Source organism: Protobothrops mucrosquamatus, unplaced genomic scaffold (genome assembly GCF_001527695.2).
Source record: "Protobothrops mucrosquamatus isolate PMUCROS unplaced genomic scaffold, P.Mucros_1.0 scaffold1537, whole genome shotgun sequence".
NCBI lineage: Eukaryota > Metazoa > Chordata > Lepidosauria > Squamata > Viperidae > Protobothrops > Protobothrops mucrosquamatus.
Window position 1 is genome coordinate 89,254 of NW_015387708.1, and position 16,866 is coordinate 106,119.

At 38.0% G+C, this 16,866-nt stretch overlaps 1 protein-coding gene across 1 annotated transcript in view; it reads left to right on the forward strand.

Moving 5' to 3' along the window:
• The window catches only part of FOXP1 (forkhead box P1), an 82,364-nt gene extending 72,061 nt beyond the window's left edge, over positions 1-10,303 (forward strand). Inside the window, exons 11-12 of the mRNA XM_015822368.1 lie at positions 1,672-1,838; positions 9,404-10,303. Coding sequence (XP_015677854.1) covers positions 1,672-1,838; positions 9,404-9,548 — 312 coding nt within the window. The 3' untranslated portion in view covers positions 9,549-10,303. The remainder of the gene's footprint in view (positions 1-1,671; positions 1,839-9,403) is intronic.
• Positions 10,304-16,866: the final 6,563 nt, after the last annotated feature.

The following is a 16,866-nucleotide window of genomic DNA, read 5'->3' on the forward strand; positions in this document are numbered from 1 at the left end:
AGCTAATTAAGCAAGCAGGCTGTCTTGTTTCTTTGCTGCACAATTCAGTACACAGTAACTTTACTTGAAGGTCTAACCAACAGTATCATTCAAAGCCGAGGAAAATGTCCTTTGATGTTTCCCCTTATTTCTTGCCCTACATGTTAGATAGTGGGTCTCCTGTATTAGTTTCCTAATAGCACAATTTCTCTAGGAAGCCCCTCCTTTTGCTTTCCCCCAGATTCTTTTCCCAGGAGCAGTTCTAGTAGTGGATGAAGAGAGTAGCAGCTATAGCGATACAGGTAGTCCTCAACTTATGACCATTCCTTTAATGATTATTTAAAGTTACAATAGCACTGGAAAAAATGACTGACTGGTCCTCGAACTTACAACCATTGCAGCATTCCCGTGGTGAGAATTCAGGCACTTGGCAATCAACATGTATCTCCTATGGTTGAGGTCTTCCAGGGTCATGTGATTGCCATTTGCAATCTTTCGCATACGCGAAATCAATTGGGGAAAGCCAGATTCACTTAACAAGTGTGTGATTCACTTAAATCCACAATGATGCATTTAATGACAATGGTAAAAAAAAGTTGTAAAAGTGGGTGCGACTTGCTTAATGACTGCATCTCTTGGTGACGGATGTTCCTGTCCCAATTGTGGTTGTAAGTTGAGGAGTGCTCAGGCAGGAAACCCTATACCAGATTAGGATTAGCATGATACATAAAGGTAATTCTTCTGGTTTTTACCAGGGCTTAGGGTTTGTGTAAACCTTGTGCAATTAATACATTAAGATGTTGAAAGGTGCATTACCATGCATTGCTTTTAAGGATGGCTTGCATGTTTATCTGTACTGGACTGATTTTCCGGTTACAATTGTCAGTATCACCAAGAACATAAGAACACATGTAAGAAAAAAAAACAACAGATATTGCTGGGGAGAAGACATGAATGTCTCCCTTATTTAAGTTTTGTTGCTTGATCTTTGAGCAATGAATCGGTAAATGCAAATTCCAGAATAAATGGTGATGATTTGTATCACAAGAACACTGTTTGCTGATAAATACGCCAGCATTCCTCAAGGAATGTGGGATTCTGGCTAGAATACAGCTAAGCCAGTATTACATTAAATACATAGCTTTCTACCTTTCCATTCGTTTTGCAAATATCAAATATATTTGCTCTATTGCCCATGTGGATTTTTTTCCCTTTTTGCTGGTGGGGGGGGATGTGTGTCCTCATTGAAAATTACTATTTACATTAAGAGGAAAGGTGGTACTTTCCTCTTGAGGCAAAACCCAGCTTGGTGGAGAAAATTTACATCAAGACAATGTTGCAAGGTATGTGACTGTATACCTTCTTGAAAGTTTAAAACCATTCAAGGCTAAGTTAAGTATTTATTGTATTGTGGTTTTTTTTCTCTCTTAAAATTCCATTTGAATTGTTTCCTGTACAGTATGTGATTGGTTTTCGTGATAGAGATGAAATTACTTTTAGATAAAAATTGGAGATGAATGAACTTTTAGCTATGCCAGTGGTGAAATTAATAATACAGAGGTTATGATTTTATCCTTTGCATTTAATGAAAAAGAAAATGAAGGTAATGTAACTTGGATGTGATAGGTGGTATATATACAGATATGTGCCTGTTTCGATGCTCCTGTCCTGTTTTTTTCCCCGATTTTATAGGCTTCAATAGCTGAAAACAATTTATCTCTATACACTACTGCTTCCATGGGAAACCCCACTCTGGGCAGTTTAGCCAATGCAATGCGGGAAGATCTTAATGGTGCAATGGAGCATGCGAACAGCAATGGGAGCGACAGCAGTCCAGGCCGTTCCCCTATGCAAGCAATGTAAGTAGTGCGTGTGTGTGTGTTGTTTCTCCCAACTCTGGCCTTACCCCACCCGCAGCTGAATTAAAATTCTGAACTTTAGAAAAGTTCAAACATTTATTAGATCATGAATTAAAACAAGGATAAACCAACATTAATTTATAAGTTTGTGTACTACCCATGAGCATCAATAGCATTTAAAAATGTCCAGCTATATACATCACATATAAAGTTTGGAGTAACGGCAGCCAGAGCAGTTACTTAGAATATGCATCAGTTAAAGCTACAAAGAGATCAAGAGGAAATTCCACGTACCGCTGGTGATGTACAGGGAGTGCTCAGCTAGCAATCATACTTTTAACAAGTGTTTGAAGTTATGACGGAATTGAAACGTGATTTATAACCAGTCTTCACATTTAGGAATGTCATAGCATCCCCATTGTTACATGATCAAAATTCAAGCCACTTGACAACTGGCTTGTATTTATGACAGTTGCAGCGATTGCCATTTGCAGTCTTCCCAGCATGCTTCCAGCAAACAAAGCCAATGGGGCAAGTCAGATTAGTGTAATGACCACAACAAAAAAGGTCATAACATTGAGTACTACTCATCTAATAAGTGTCTTGCTTAGCAACATATGTTCCAGTCCCAACTGTGATTGTAAGTCAAGGACTACCTGTATGTTCCATACTGAACACATCCCAGGGGCCAGTCAATGCACCACGTGGTTTCTTGCAGTGGGATCTCAAAATAAAGCAGTTTAGGAACCTACCATGTCTCCTTGGCCAATTTCTACGACATAAGTAGGATCTTGGCATGTATTTTTGACAGTGATATTGCCAGTTTAATTAGTTTAGTTTTTTCCAAATTGAATTCCATTTAAACAATGATTTCAGTAAGAGGAGGTAGCCATAAGCTCATAAGACTTTGTGGTGAGTTTCCAAAAACATGTGGCTGAGAACAGCAATCCATGGTACTGTTTTTATGACAGAAGTGCACTTGGTTTTAATTTTTGCTTCCAAAATGCATTCCACATGTGCACGAAAATGCGCTACTAGAAAAATGGAGAAATTGGCATACATCAGGTTCTTTCAACTAAAAACACCTAGTTCTATAGCAGTGCCAGAGGCGGCACTCAGAGCCCTCTCTGTGGGCACGCGTGCCCTCACCCCAGTCCTAGGCCTTCAGTTGGGTTTTATAAAACCTTTTCGCTTTAGGCCTTTGCTGCCGTGTGCAAAAAAAAAAAAAAGGTTCAATCAATCAGTCAATTTCAACTTCTCACGGGAAAAAAAAAATCTTGCAAAGTTGGAATTGATTGATTGAACTTTTTAGTCACACCCAGTCTGCTGTTGCCACCGCAGCCATGCCCACCCAATGGGCCACACCCCCCAATTGGCCACACCCAGCCAATGGGCCACACCCACCTGGGCCCTGACGATGCATAAGTGGGTTTTTGGTTGCAATTTGGGCACTCGGTCTCTAAAAGGTTCGCCATCACTGTTCTATAGCTTAGGAGCTTTATATTAGTAGGGTGCAAAGCATTTAACATTTGAATTGCTTTAAATTTAAAATGCCCCATTTCAGGTTGGAAACCACTGCATTATCCCCAGAATAGGGCGATTTGATAATTGAAACATTGCAGATTATTGAAATAAACTATTTCTAGTGTTTCAAACTTGAAATACGGCATTTCAAATTCAGAATGATTTTAATTTGAAACATTTTACACATCCTTTATGCATATTCCCATTTCTGGGGTACTCTGATAATTCTTATTTGCACTTGATTTATTAAACGATCGACATAAATTTATTTCTCTAAAAATAGCAAAGTTCATTACGTATAAGCTGCTTCTGCAATAGTTTTTATTGCCAATAGTTTTTATTATTAGGAAATAGTTTTGTCTTGTTTGTTTTATTGAACATACTTTTATTGGTCAATGACTGAAATAAAGTTTCTGTCACTCTCTGCTGTCTCATGCCAGAAAAACAATTTTGGGCAAGACTTTGGAATTACATTTCAGTCAGTTGCCAGCCCTGTTTTGTTCCTTTTAACAGGGCTTTGATTAGCTGTAGTGAACGAGCTGTGGCTTAAAAGTTATAAATCAAAAGGTAGGAAAAATTAACCTGAAGCTAGTCTAATTATTAATTGTGAACATAATTAGCATGTAATTATTTATAACAAGTTTCCTACCTGCAAAATATTTTGGGCAGGGGGTTGAGGAGAAAAAAGATTCTTGTTACTTTGATATTTCAGCATTTTAAATAAGTGTTCATTTTGCTTTGAGAAAAAAGCTTTAAAGAAGGCAATACTCACTTTTGATAATTAATTTTAACATTGTCTTTTACCTTCAAAACATTGGAACAGATTTTAGCGTTTATAGAGATGGTTTGTGCAGTATTAATTAGCATTCCCAAAGTAGCCTAACATGACATTATTTTAGCACTGCTTGAATGTTTTCTCTTTAGGCATTTTCAGTCACAAATATTTTTGTTCTTCCCATGCCATGAATATAATACCGATAGAAATGCTAGGTTGTTGGAATTTTTCAAGAGTAAGGCATTTTATTTCCCAGAAATACTCCATATTTCTCTGTCTGTCTTGTGCTTGGGCACTTATTTACAAGGGCACATGATAGCATTTCTTTCAACTGTTAATTTAAATCAGAATAGAGCTGGAAGGGACCTTGGAGGTCTTCTAATCCAACCCCCTGTCCAGTCTCTTCTTAAAAACCTCCAGTGATGAAGCACCCACAACTTCTGAAGGCAAACTGTTCCACTGGTTGCTTGTCCTCACTGTTAGGAAGTTTCTCCTTAGTTCCAGGTTGCTTCTCTCCTTCATTAGTTTCCATCCATTGTTTCTTGTCCTGCCTACAGGTACTTTGGTTAGAAAGTTTGTGTTTCTGGACAGACAATATAATATTCCAGTGTTCAGTGCAGGCTGTTGTTATTTCCTGTCTATACTTTCTGTCGTGTACCTTTTACAGTGATATTCTTATTTTCCTTAATGGAGTACCCTTCCATAAATTAAATCGTTTTTAACTGTTGTGGTACAATGAAACCGATCAGGCCTTTAACACAAACTCAGATGGCTGGTTAACGTAACTAACTACTAAACAAGCCTACACTTCAGCAGAAATCTTACTGTCAACCAGCCCTGAATTCAGTCAGTCAGTCAGTCCTAGAATCAATTTTCCCTTTATATATATAAAGGGTCATTGGTGCCCACATTAGCGTATTTTCTATAGTTTGACTAGGGCAGGGGTAGGCAACCTTGGCTCTTTTATGACTCGTGGATTTCAACTCCCAGAATTGCCTACCCCTGGACTAGGGCATCCACAGTAGTCCATGTAGAGTTCATGAAAGGGTGCCTCCCGGATCCCTGAGGGTATGTGACAGTCCATCATGGGTGGACCATTGCTTTTGGAGTTTGATGTGATATGCCAAAACGAGACTGAATAATTGGATTTGACGATTTGAATGAATTGTGTCCAATTGTTTTTCGTGGCTTTCTTTTTTTTATGTGTCAGCAATTGTTTGTAACATCTCTTCTATGGAAGGAGATTATGTGCAGCTGCCAGTGTAATTTTGAGTACATAAGTCTGGCAACAAGAACCTTTTTTTAGCATTAATACAATCCCTGTGAAACCATGGTTTGGAGTGCTGTTGCTTCAAGGGTGCACATTAGATGCTAATGGAGCTTTTGGGTGAGGGTATTACCGTTCTCCAAGAGTGCATCAAGAGACTCAATTGGTGTCAGGCCATACTGAGCACTCTGTAGATGATCTGAGGCCAGTAGCTCAGTTATCATTTGATTTAGATGGGATGTCCACATGGCTGGCAGTAAGTTCTTTAAGGATTAGTAGCAATCCTCTGTCATGGTTCTGACAGATGAAACTCTTCAAAGAACTTCGAGGCATTGTTTATCTTAAAGAATCTTTATTTGAGTAGCATAGCATGGGCTAACACAGTCGAAGCCAAAAACTGGATTCCCGTCCCCTAAGCACTAGTCTCAAAGCACAATTCCCTCCTCCAATTAACAGTCATAAATCACATTCTCCAATCAGTTTGAAATGTAGGCTCTCCCTCCATTTCTCAAGCCAGCCAATTCTTATAATCTCTTATTTCATTAACCTTGGTTCACACACTAAGTCCAGTATTATTATGTCTGTCTAAACTTCCATGCACATTCCTCCTCACCCCCAGCATCATCTAACTCTAAAAGTAAAACACAAGAAGAAAATGGTTGCATCTCTAACTGTTGTCAAAGCAAAAACATCCGATATTAGCAGCGTTGACATCCTCAGTATGTATTTCTTGAGTGAAGAAATTTAACTGGAGCAGGATTGGGAAATGATACTGTCAAATTTAGGCCTAATTTGTCAGGCTCTAGAGACAATTATGTAATCAATAGCACTATTCAGGAGCCAGAATGAGGTAGATGAATTTTGCTGTGGAGGTTTAACCTGAAAGTTTTTTGAGCCAGGCAGAGACCCGCAAAGTTTAATTTCTGTTTTTTTGAGCAACGGCTGAGGAAGAATTCTTTGTCTTCAAGTTGTGAGCAGGAAAAACTTTTCTAAGAACTCTCCTCAAAAGTTCCCACAGAGAAATTCTAAGTCTCTCGGTTACCCCCCCACACATACACACACAGACACTTTTATGCCTTTTTTAAATCTAGAACTATGATGTGCAAAACTGCTAACAGAATCCAAGGAGAATAACTAAAAACAATATTTTTAAAAATGTGAAGCCACCGAGAAGGCAATATTTTTATGATGTAAGGATGCCATCGAATTTTAAAAAGTGCTGAAAATTGTTTGCCGAATAAAATAGCCGACCCATCCCTTGGTTTCACATTTTCTAAATGTCATCGCATCTTTCTTTTAGCAGAGAAAAGAGTTCAGTGAAACAATCCAGAAGGATATAGAGAATTAAACATATGTTACATGTCAGCTAATACGACTACTTTGGTTACTAATTTTTTTTTTATAACAGAAGATTATTCTTGCACGCTACTTGTAAACATAAGGGATTCATGCTTTTTCATGCTTACAAACATAAGGGATTTCATGCTTTTCATGTCACATAAAAAGAGACAGCAAGTAACACTCCTCAGTACACTTAAGTTGTTCTTCCACTGTGCATTTATACTATCTGTACCAACACTTTCACCCTGGAGTTCAATTCAAGTATAATTCAAGAGATTATACTGAGAGAATTATTTGAAAAAGATTCTGCCTTGGTAGGAGTCAGTGTGTATCTGGAGTCTTTCAAAACAGTCACCTATAAATGATAGAAACACTGAAATGCACAAATCAAAACAGTAGTGTTAAGACATGACCCAGTTCACGCTTATTTTACAATTACAGTACAGATACTAACACAGGAAGAAGCTGATTTTTGACCACTAGATTTGGTTTTCTCCTGGCCATAAAAATTATTTAGGGAGAAATTGTCTCTTCATTTCCACTCAAAATGTGTAAATGAAACTTCATTCAGTAATTTTTTTCTTTAACTTAATAGGGTTAGCTTTAATTGTCTAAAATACCTAATGGTGCAGGTTAGCGGGTATTTACAAGACAGACTGAATTCGCTCTTTGGGTCATGCTATAATTATTTACAAGGTATTGCAAATAAAATCAAGCCTTCTTTCATAAAGGAGGACACCGGCTTATTGGCAGGGACATTTTTACATATCAAAAGCCCCCAAACAATAAAACAAGGGGAAGGTAATTTGTATTTGTAAAGGGGTTTGTTATGAATATGATTTACGGACAACATTTTTCAAATGTTATCATGCCCATTTTGTATAATCAACCCTTGATCCCTTGTGGGTTATTCATATGCTATTCTGTAATGAGAAATTTGGCAGATCTCATCTCCTTAGTGCATCCTTAGTGCCCACCATGAGCTGAGGATCATGTTCCGCCTTGTTTACAGCTGACAGCGTTATTATTCTCATTAGGACTCTGCTTTCTTATCATATTGTTGTGTTGAGCGAGCCTTTTCCTCTCCGTTTGTGTTTCCTGGCAGGGCTTTTCTTTCCTTATTGACAGTTTGTAAAAAATATGCATTAATTTGGGGTTTAAAGCATGTATCATGGTGTCTCTTTGCTGTGTTTGCTTGAAGTTGATTAATGATAGACCCTCACTTGGGGTCGTCCTCTGGAGACTTCTCTCACAGGTTATGCATGTTAACTAGAAAAGCAGAACACACACTAACCGATGATTAGCCCAGCCTCCAGAAGCTCAGTAGGCTGATAAACCATGGGTTTGCTTTACAGATGCTTATTTCATTTATTTATCTGAAGATTGTATTAATCAAGCTAATGTGTCACTTGAGAGCATTTCCTCTGAATCCCAAGAAGAAACCTTGAGCTGCAGCCCTTGCTGTTTTTCTCTTTTGAAGCCCAAGTATTCTTACACATGCAAAGTGTTCCATTATTTGCAGCCAGGCTAAGTCTCAGAGTATGAATTGTACATATGACCAATGAGGTGGGCGGCTGGGAAGAAACTGTATTCTACAACTGAACTGAAGATGCTTCTTGGATGAGAAGCAAAACATTTTCAAGAAAAAAACACCCCCAAGGAAGTCCAGTTGCCTTTTGAAAAGCACCTTGGGGACCAGCATGACCTGGATGGTTGAGAATCTCCATAGACATGTATTCTGTAACAATTACAGTGAGGAGGGATTCCAAGTAATTTAGAAGGTTTACTCTTTTTATTGTTCTATTTGAATAGATACCTTTATTGCTTTGCTGGACAGGCTGTGTTTCCAAGTTCTCAAACATATTTTAAAAGACAGAATCTTAATTCTCTAAGATCATAGGTGTCTCGCCAGGTGGCAGCACCTGGCTGACCAGGCCTGATTGAGAATCTAAGCCAGTGGTTCTCAACCTTTTTAATGCCGCGACCCCAACCGGTCGTAAGTCGAGGACTAAACCGGTTGTAAGTCGAGGACTAAACCGGTCATAAGTCGAGGACTACCCAACCGGTCGTAAGTTGAGGACTTTCCCTGCCCGGGAGCGCCGCGCATGCATGGTTCCGCCCCCTGCGCCGGCCGAGGCGTAGCTGGCAAGCGGCAGAGACAGAGCAGGCCGACCACCAGCTGGCCCAGCCCAAGGGAGGTAAGGCACCCGCCGGAAAAGGGGGAAAAATGGTGGACAAAAAAATGGCGGACAGCCTTGCTTGGCGACCCCCATGAAATGGTCGATCGACCCCAAATGGGGTCCCGACCCACAGGTTGAGAACCACTGATCTAAGCAAAGTCAGGCCTGGTTAGCAGTTGAAAGAGACACCTTTTCAGAACACCAAGGGTGTATTGGGAATTAAAAAAATAATAATCCTGGAGCTAGTACAGCTCATCTATTCTTGCCAAAAAAACATTAGGTTACATCTATGAAATCACTAGAAATAATCCTTGACTTTCATAACACAGAGGTCAATAGTTTTTTAGTATGCAATGTTCAATATATTTGAATTGTTTTAACCTGTTTTTTACCTAAAGAGTTTTTTTAAAAAAACAACAACAGTTGCTCATCCATCCTTTTTCTGTTTGTGTGTATGTTTGTGTGCTTTTTTTTACAGACACCCTGTGCATGTCAAAGAAGAGCCATTAGATCCAGATGAAAATGAAGGTCCACTCTCCTTAGTCACCACAGCCAACCACAGTCCAGAATTTGATCACGACAGAGATTATGAAGATGAACATGTAAATGAAGACATTGAATAAAAATGTCTGTGACTTTTCCTTCTGCAAATGAAGATCCTGGGGAGGGACAAAAAAAACAACACACCCCTATCTTTCAGAATTAGCTGTGAAATCTCTCCCCGCCATTGTACAGTCTGGAAGATAACACTTGGTCCATTCTGACAGCTATAAAATATGTTAACACTTAGTGCCATCAAGTATCCCATTTGGGAGTATTTTTGATTTTTCTACTTTTTGTTGAAAAACAAAACAAAGGAATTTGTACTCTGTGCATTGGATGGACTTGTTTGGTACTCGGAATTCCTACTCACAGTCAACATCAGTGTTGTAAATGTGTTCCACTAATTCCCTTATCCACAACTTGGCAGCAGACTTTGGACTGCAGATCTTCCACTATGGGACACTGAAGACATGAAGCTGAGCATGTACACATCAATTGCAGATCAAGCCTTTACCCAGATTTTAAGAATTTCAGTGGACAATATATTTGCACAGTATCGCATGTTGATTATCACTGCCTTTACTTTTTTTTTGTTTTTGTTTTTGCTTCCATTTGGGATGGGGAAATCTTTTTGAGTGTGCGTGTGTGTGTATACTAAAGGGTTAAAAGAAAAAAAAACCTTTTTTTTTAGTGTATAGCTTTAATTTTTTTTTCTCCTAGTTCTCCTATACATTTTTAAGTTCTGACCTCAGGCCTCAATTGGCCAGGGCCTTTTGAGGCTTAATGTTTTCTGTACTTTTGTGATGAATGTTAATAGGTGTGTTTATTATACAAAGCTGAATGTTCTTTGAATTGTTTGTAGTTCTTTTTCTGCCATCCATTCCAAATTTCCTTCAGATGCCATTATGTTTTCTTTAGCTATGGAAAACATTCCATTTTGGACTATATGCCCCCCCCACACACACACACACACCCGGCTCTGGGAAAAGTTCTAAAATGCTGCTGTGACCTGTGCAAAATTATCTTATGACAGAAAGAAAGGCAGTAATTCAAGAGTGAGAATGAAAGGCAAGCCAGCATCAAAGCTGTAGAGTGAGGTTCTAAAGTCATTCCACAGACCGTCTATGTTTGTGTGTGCTTGTGTATACACATGCACATAAAACCATTGTTTGTGGGGGTTTTCCCTGTTGGTTTTTCCTTATATGCAGCAATTGTGAATATTTAGAGAAACAGCCCCTTCAGAAAGTGCACACACCCTACAGAAGTTGTCAGAAAGAAGTGTAACTGTGTAAGGCTTTTGTGCGTTTAACTTTTTTAAAATAGGTTCCTGGGCCAATCAAATATTTCTGAAGTATGTTAGCACATGTACTATTAGATTCTTGTTTGCCCACATGCCTCATTGGACATTACTCATGGTGGTTCTTCCAAGTTAAGTTGTTTGAGATTTAATTGGTGGCACCCTTCAGTTTAAGTTGTTGCATTCAATTCGTTGGGAAGGCAATAAGGTCCATTAGTTGTTAAGTGTTAGTAATTTTGCCATTGCAGATAAGATCATTACACAATATCACACCAACCAGTATAAAAAACAAACAGTCTGAAATCTGTGGGTAAACCAGATGCGCTGTTGCACATCAACAGTCTTCAACAGCAAGAGTGGGCAGACAGCTGCAGTTCAAATGTTGGTACCCCTTGACCACCAAACTCCTAGTGACTTCATTCTCTAACCACTTTTCAAGTAATTCACTCATTTATGTCGGACTATAGCTTTTAATTTCAGAAGTCTTTCTGATCTTAATTTATATTCTACTTTGTACCCTTCTCCCCTAAAGTTACCAAAGATATTACACAAAGTAAATTATGTTCTCTGTTATATGCTTTATCTTATGAAAGCCAAATATCCTCTTATTGTTGATCAAAGGAGGCTAAAGAATTACGAAGCAAATGACAAAATAATGGGCTACAGCTAACCTGAGAAGGAAAACTGCTCCTTTATTAAAGTATAATTTAGAAGACCAAGTAGATGGCTGAACCAAAGTTTTTGCTGTTGTCGTTTTTTTTTTCTTTACAGTAACCAAAAGTATTTCTGTAAAGAGAGCTTTTTAGGCTGAAGTTAGAGAATGAGACCTTGAAAAGGGCACCATTTGATATTGAGGATATAGGAGGAGAACTTATTATGCCGAAAAAAACCTAGAATGACTTGAAACTGAGAGAGTTTACATGAAATACGAAAGAGCACTCGTGACTGAAACTGAACCATACCATAATTACTGAAGAAATTGTTGGTATGCTTTTATTTGGGGTTTGACCTATTCACTTTTGCTAAAAGCCAGTGCCAAGGCAATTTCTTTTTAACTTTGCTTACCTGTGCCCAAGATTTGAGAATGACTGTGGTGATGGTTGTGTTGGTCTCTGCCCATCCCATTTCATTTTGGGTTTTCATCTTTTTTTAATATGGTAACATCCCTATTTCTTTCTAAACTTTGGTATCATTCAGGCCAATGGGGGAGATTTGTCATTAAGTTCAAAATAGCAAATTGTTTTTAGCTTTTTTTTTTTTTTGCCAACAGTGAAATATGTAAAGCTCGCTTCCCCCCCCCTGACTTCTTTTTTTAAAGGAGGGCAGCCTGTAAGTCATTTGAAATGTTCTGAAACACACCATATTCAGGCAGCTCCATAATGTGCAGGCCATAACCAGAGGGACATAACAAACAATACCTGTCCCTGTGGTTCAAAACTGAGTGGTTTTGCTGGTTAGCTTGGTATTCAGAAAGGGGATAAAAATCTGGTAGATTAGTTCATTCTCAGCATGTGTAGCTAGACATGAGTAAAGATAACAGCATGAGAAACTGTTAGTACGCATACCTCAGTTCAAACTGTTAGGGAATGAGTAAAAAAAAATTACATTTCACTCAATTGCACTTAGTTGTATGTCTTGCATGCATAGACTAAAGACTGTAGCAAAATTTTAAAAAAAGGAAAGAATTTTTTTTTTAAAAAAAAATAACTACCATACCTTGCAGGTATCACTGCCCTGCATAAGAACCAAGAGGAGATCTCAGGCTTTACATCAAGCAAACTACACTATTTTTTACAAATTTCTGATTCTGTGTCCCTTTGGATCATAACAATGGTTCCTCAGGGCTCCGGTTTATTATGTTGTACATATATAGCCCAATGTGTCTCTTGTGATCCCGTTTTGTCTTTTGGCGGGTGGGGGTGGGTTGGCAAGGGGAAACAGGAAAAGGGGGGAAGACGGTCCTCTTTTTTTTTTTAATAAAAAAAAAATATTCCTCCAAAGGAATTAATGCAGATGTTTGTCAAAACACCTTTTGCTTTTTGTGCAACTGCTTTATATTAACCATACTTTGACAAATGCTTTGGAAAAAAAAAACCTACTGTATGTAATGGAATTGCGGAATATGCTGCACATGTATTTCATTTAGTTACCCTTGCTTTAAGACTGTGGGATGCCATTTGCTGACATGTGGGAGAAAAATCCCAATTTCCTTGTTTTTCTTTGGTAATTTCCCCCCTCCTCCCTGTTGGCTTCTGAACTGTAACATAATAGTAGGCAGTTTTTTTTCCCCCTCCCTCCGTTACAGATCAAATCATGTTTGTATAAGTTTGTTTCTGAGATTTTGTTTTTTGATATATATATTTTTTGTTGTTGTTTTTTTTTTGTTTCTGTTGTTGTTCTCACGCTATTTGTTCTTTAAATCCTTTCTCCACCTTTTGTTATCCCCATCTCTGCCTATCTGGGCGACCTTACGAAAACAAAGAAGAAAAAGAGAGTTTCAAAAGTTGTTTCTTTCCTGCTGCAGTAAATACTTTGCATGATGATTTTCCCAGAGTCACACTTTCGAAGCTTATCAGTGAAGTAGTGATTAATAATGGAAAAGTGTCAAAATATCTGAACTTTTGTATAAAATGAAATACTTTACAAGGTGCCAAGATGTAAAGACAGTTTGTTACATGGGTTTTGTTTCTGTTTTCCTTTTCTCTCAGAAAAGCAAACGTGATAAAAGGAGTACCACATATCAGGTGAAACTGCTGTTAGGAATGAGTCGAAGCCTACCTTATCATCCCTCAGTCCTTTCTGGGCTGCTTCTGCCTTCTTTCTTTGCCCTCCTGTCCAGGCTGCCTTTACTCGGTGTGGGTCTCCTGCTGCAGCACAGGAGACTGAAAGGTTTTCCTGACCAGGTGGATACCAAATAGGCAGCAGATTTGCAGACTCCTGCTCTATTTGTAGATCTCCAGATGGCAGGGAACACCCGATCCCAGTCTCTAGGGTTAGTCCCGGTGGATCCTCCTAAATAACTTTTTCGCCTACAAGCAGGCATCTCATTTTCTACAAAGACCATCCTTTCCTTGGATTAGAACAGCACAGTTCAAATGCTTCAAACTTACTGGATTTCTGTTTTCTACCAAAAGTAGAAGAAAAGAGGAGAAAGAGAATTAAGGCTCATGCTTAAGGACTTTTTGGGGGGAGGTGGGGGGTGGGTGGGTGAAAGGGGATGGAAATCTCCTTTAGGAGATTCAACCATAATATCCATGATCAGGGGTAAGGGAAAAAGGAATAAATCGTATTATTCTTCAAATAATACAGATCATTAAGATATTTTTTATATATAAATATATATATATCTCAAAGTTTTTAAACAAATAATTTTGAAGTATCGTAGTTTTCAGAATGCTGACAAGCTACATTCCTTATAACAGGGAGAATGTGTTTTAAACTCTTGGAGAGCTTTTGGTACATTTTTGGTTAACAGACTCAGATAGAGTTTTTAGATGTTCCAGAAACAGTTTCCTCATTCTTAAGTCTTCAGAATTGCATTTGCTGATCTAGTCTACATTTTTCAACAAATCCAACGTAGGTAACAGACTATCTCCTTCCTATAAGCCTTGATGAAAATGGTACAGTCAGACTGTTAGCATGGTGCTTCATGTGTATGTGCTGCCAGTAATGAGATTCTCCTTTTATTTTATTTTTAGGCATACAAGAAACTCATTCCTTACATCAACTGTAATTCCATCATTCCATGTCTGTTGATGCAGACAATAAAATGTTATGTAGTCAGTACTTATTACTGACATTATAGCATTCTCTAATGCAATAAAAGTGCTGGTTGTTCACACTGGTGATACATGTTGCCATGGGCTACGTGTTTTTGCTTTCCCCTTATTGTGCAGATACAATAAGTTCACACAAGCCTGGCTCTTACCTGTAGATTTTTATCAGCATACACCCTACAGATGTTTAGTGATCACTTCCACACCAGTGACATAAGTTGCCTTCCAGATACATCAATCTATCACTGTTCAAAATAGTAACCAGGACAGACTTTCTATCACTTTAAGAACAACTGAATCACTCTGCTGTTAAGTAACTACCAGGTAAATTGGTGATGACCTTTCAGAATTCATGGTACTTACTAAATAGAAAGAAATGCAATAGATCGGTGTCTCTTAAAAGTGTGGTCCTAGAACCCTGGGGATCCACCAAGACCCTCTCAGGATCAAAATTATTTGCCTGCTTATATTGAAAAATCATACAATTAAAATCCCATCAAAACATTATGAGAAGTGGTAGGGGCAGCAAATGGGCCAATTATAATGTTTAGTAAGTTAAAATAATCTATAAACACAACCCCTATAAACAGACTCTTTTGGGGTCCTCCATAATTTTTAAAAGTGAAAACGGGTCCTGAGAGAAGAAATTTTAAGAAACAGTGCAGTAAATGATACCAGAATACCATACAGCATTACCAATTTCAATTTCTTCTGTGGCTGTAGATTCTTTTCATCTACTGAGACAATTAAAGTCATTTGGACAATAATTTACCATTTTACTTTGTGGTAAATCTCAACTCACTAGTGCATTGTCATTTGCAATGACAACTAAAAAATTATTTCTGGTCATTTGTTTAATTGGTCAAGGGCCATCCAGTCAGTTTCAGTTCTTTGCAACCACATAGATAGTTATCCTGTTTTTATGAGCAGGTGGACATATTTGGAAGTTAGTGTGTTGTGGATATTCTTACAAAAATACTGTTGGGGATCAGAGCTAGTCAGAAAGTGTCCATTAATCAAAAGGTAAACCAATGAGATCGTTCCACACCAGTCTCTCTAGCCTTCCTAGATTTATGGTAACATTTCAGTTTCTCTAAAGAAGGATGAAGCAATTTACCTGTGAACAACCCATACACTGGACAAGAATTGAGTTTAAGGGGATGTTGAACTTTGGGACTCGCACTGTGTGTTGCAGATGCTTCCTTATCTTGCTCATTTTTAATTAAAAGGTTCTAAATAAGAGTACAGCATTTAGTGTGCATAGAAACCCTGCTGCTTAGAGATGTTCCCCTTAGCAAAAGAACTCAGCAAAAGAACTCTTAACGGTAGAAGTTCCTTTTCCACTGTAATGCACCAATACTCAGTTTGCTTTGCAAACACATAAGGGATTTAAACTGGGAAAAATAAGATATCCAGAAAAGTAAGTATCCAGAAGAAAAACAACACCCCATGTGGAAGAAAGCGCACAACAGGGTTACACTAATGAATGAACATCTCTGGACTTCATTTTCACTTTACTTTTCTCACACAACTTGTGTTCACCAAGTCAGAAAGATTCATGCATTGAAGAGATTTCTTAAGGGAGGAAAGTTGTCGTGGCCACTATAAGCCAAGTGAATGATACCCTATGCAAATAAGTTAATTCTTTATCAGAATTTCTGATTATGCATTTTGGCGTTTTCTACAGACCATTCAGATTAATGAACTTGGAGACTCATGCTGTGTATACTCAGCAGTTCCACTGATTTTAGTACCTTTGAGATAAGACAGTTGAACCTAAATAATACAAGTCTGATTTACTTCATCTTTCACTTAGAAGTGAAATGGCTTCAGAAAACTTTTTTGACTGGCACACCAGCCTTCCTTAAAGGTGTTTCAGAACATCATCCCTATAAACACATCTTAAGGAGGGATTATGAAACTCCCACCTCCTCTCTTGAATAAGCATACTTTTATTTTCTCCATCAAGGAAAATAAAAATGCTTAATAACTAGCATTAGCTAGAACTAAATTTTCAGAGAAAAGCATTTTCATGAATAATTCATTCAAATTTCACATCTGCAAGATTAGTCATCCAAATAAAATGCTAATGTCAAAAACATGCACCGTCTATAATATTCTCATCAAGCAATATTTTTGCATATAATGATAAATGGTTGAATTAGCAGCAATGATTTTATTTAAAAAAATTCTTCCACACCATGTGAAAGGATGGCAAAAGGATATATATATTGAACTGCTATAGATTTTTTGATCAATTGATGTAACAGAAATTTTGAAGTAAGATTCCTGAAAAGTAACTAAATATCAGCCCAGGCTTTATTT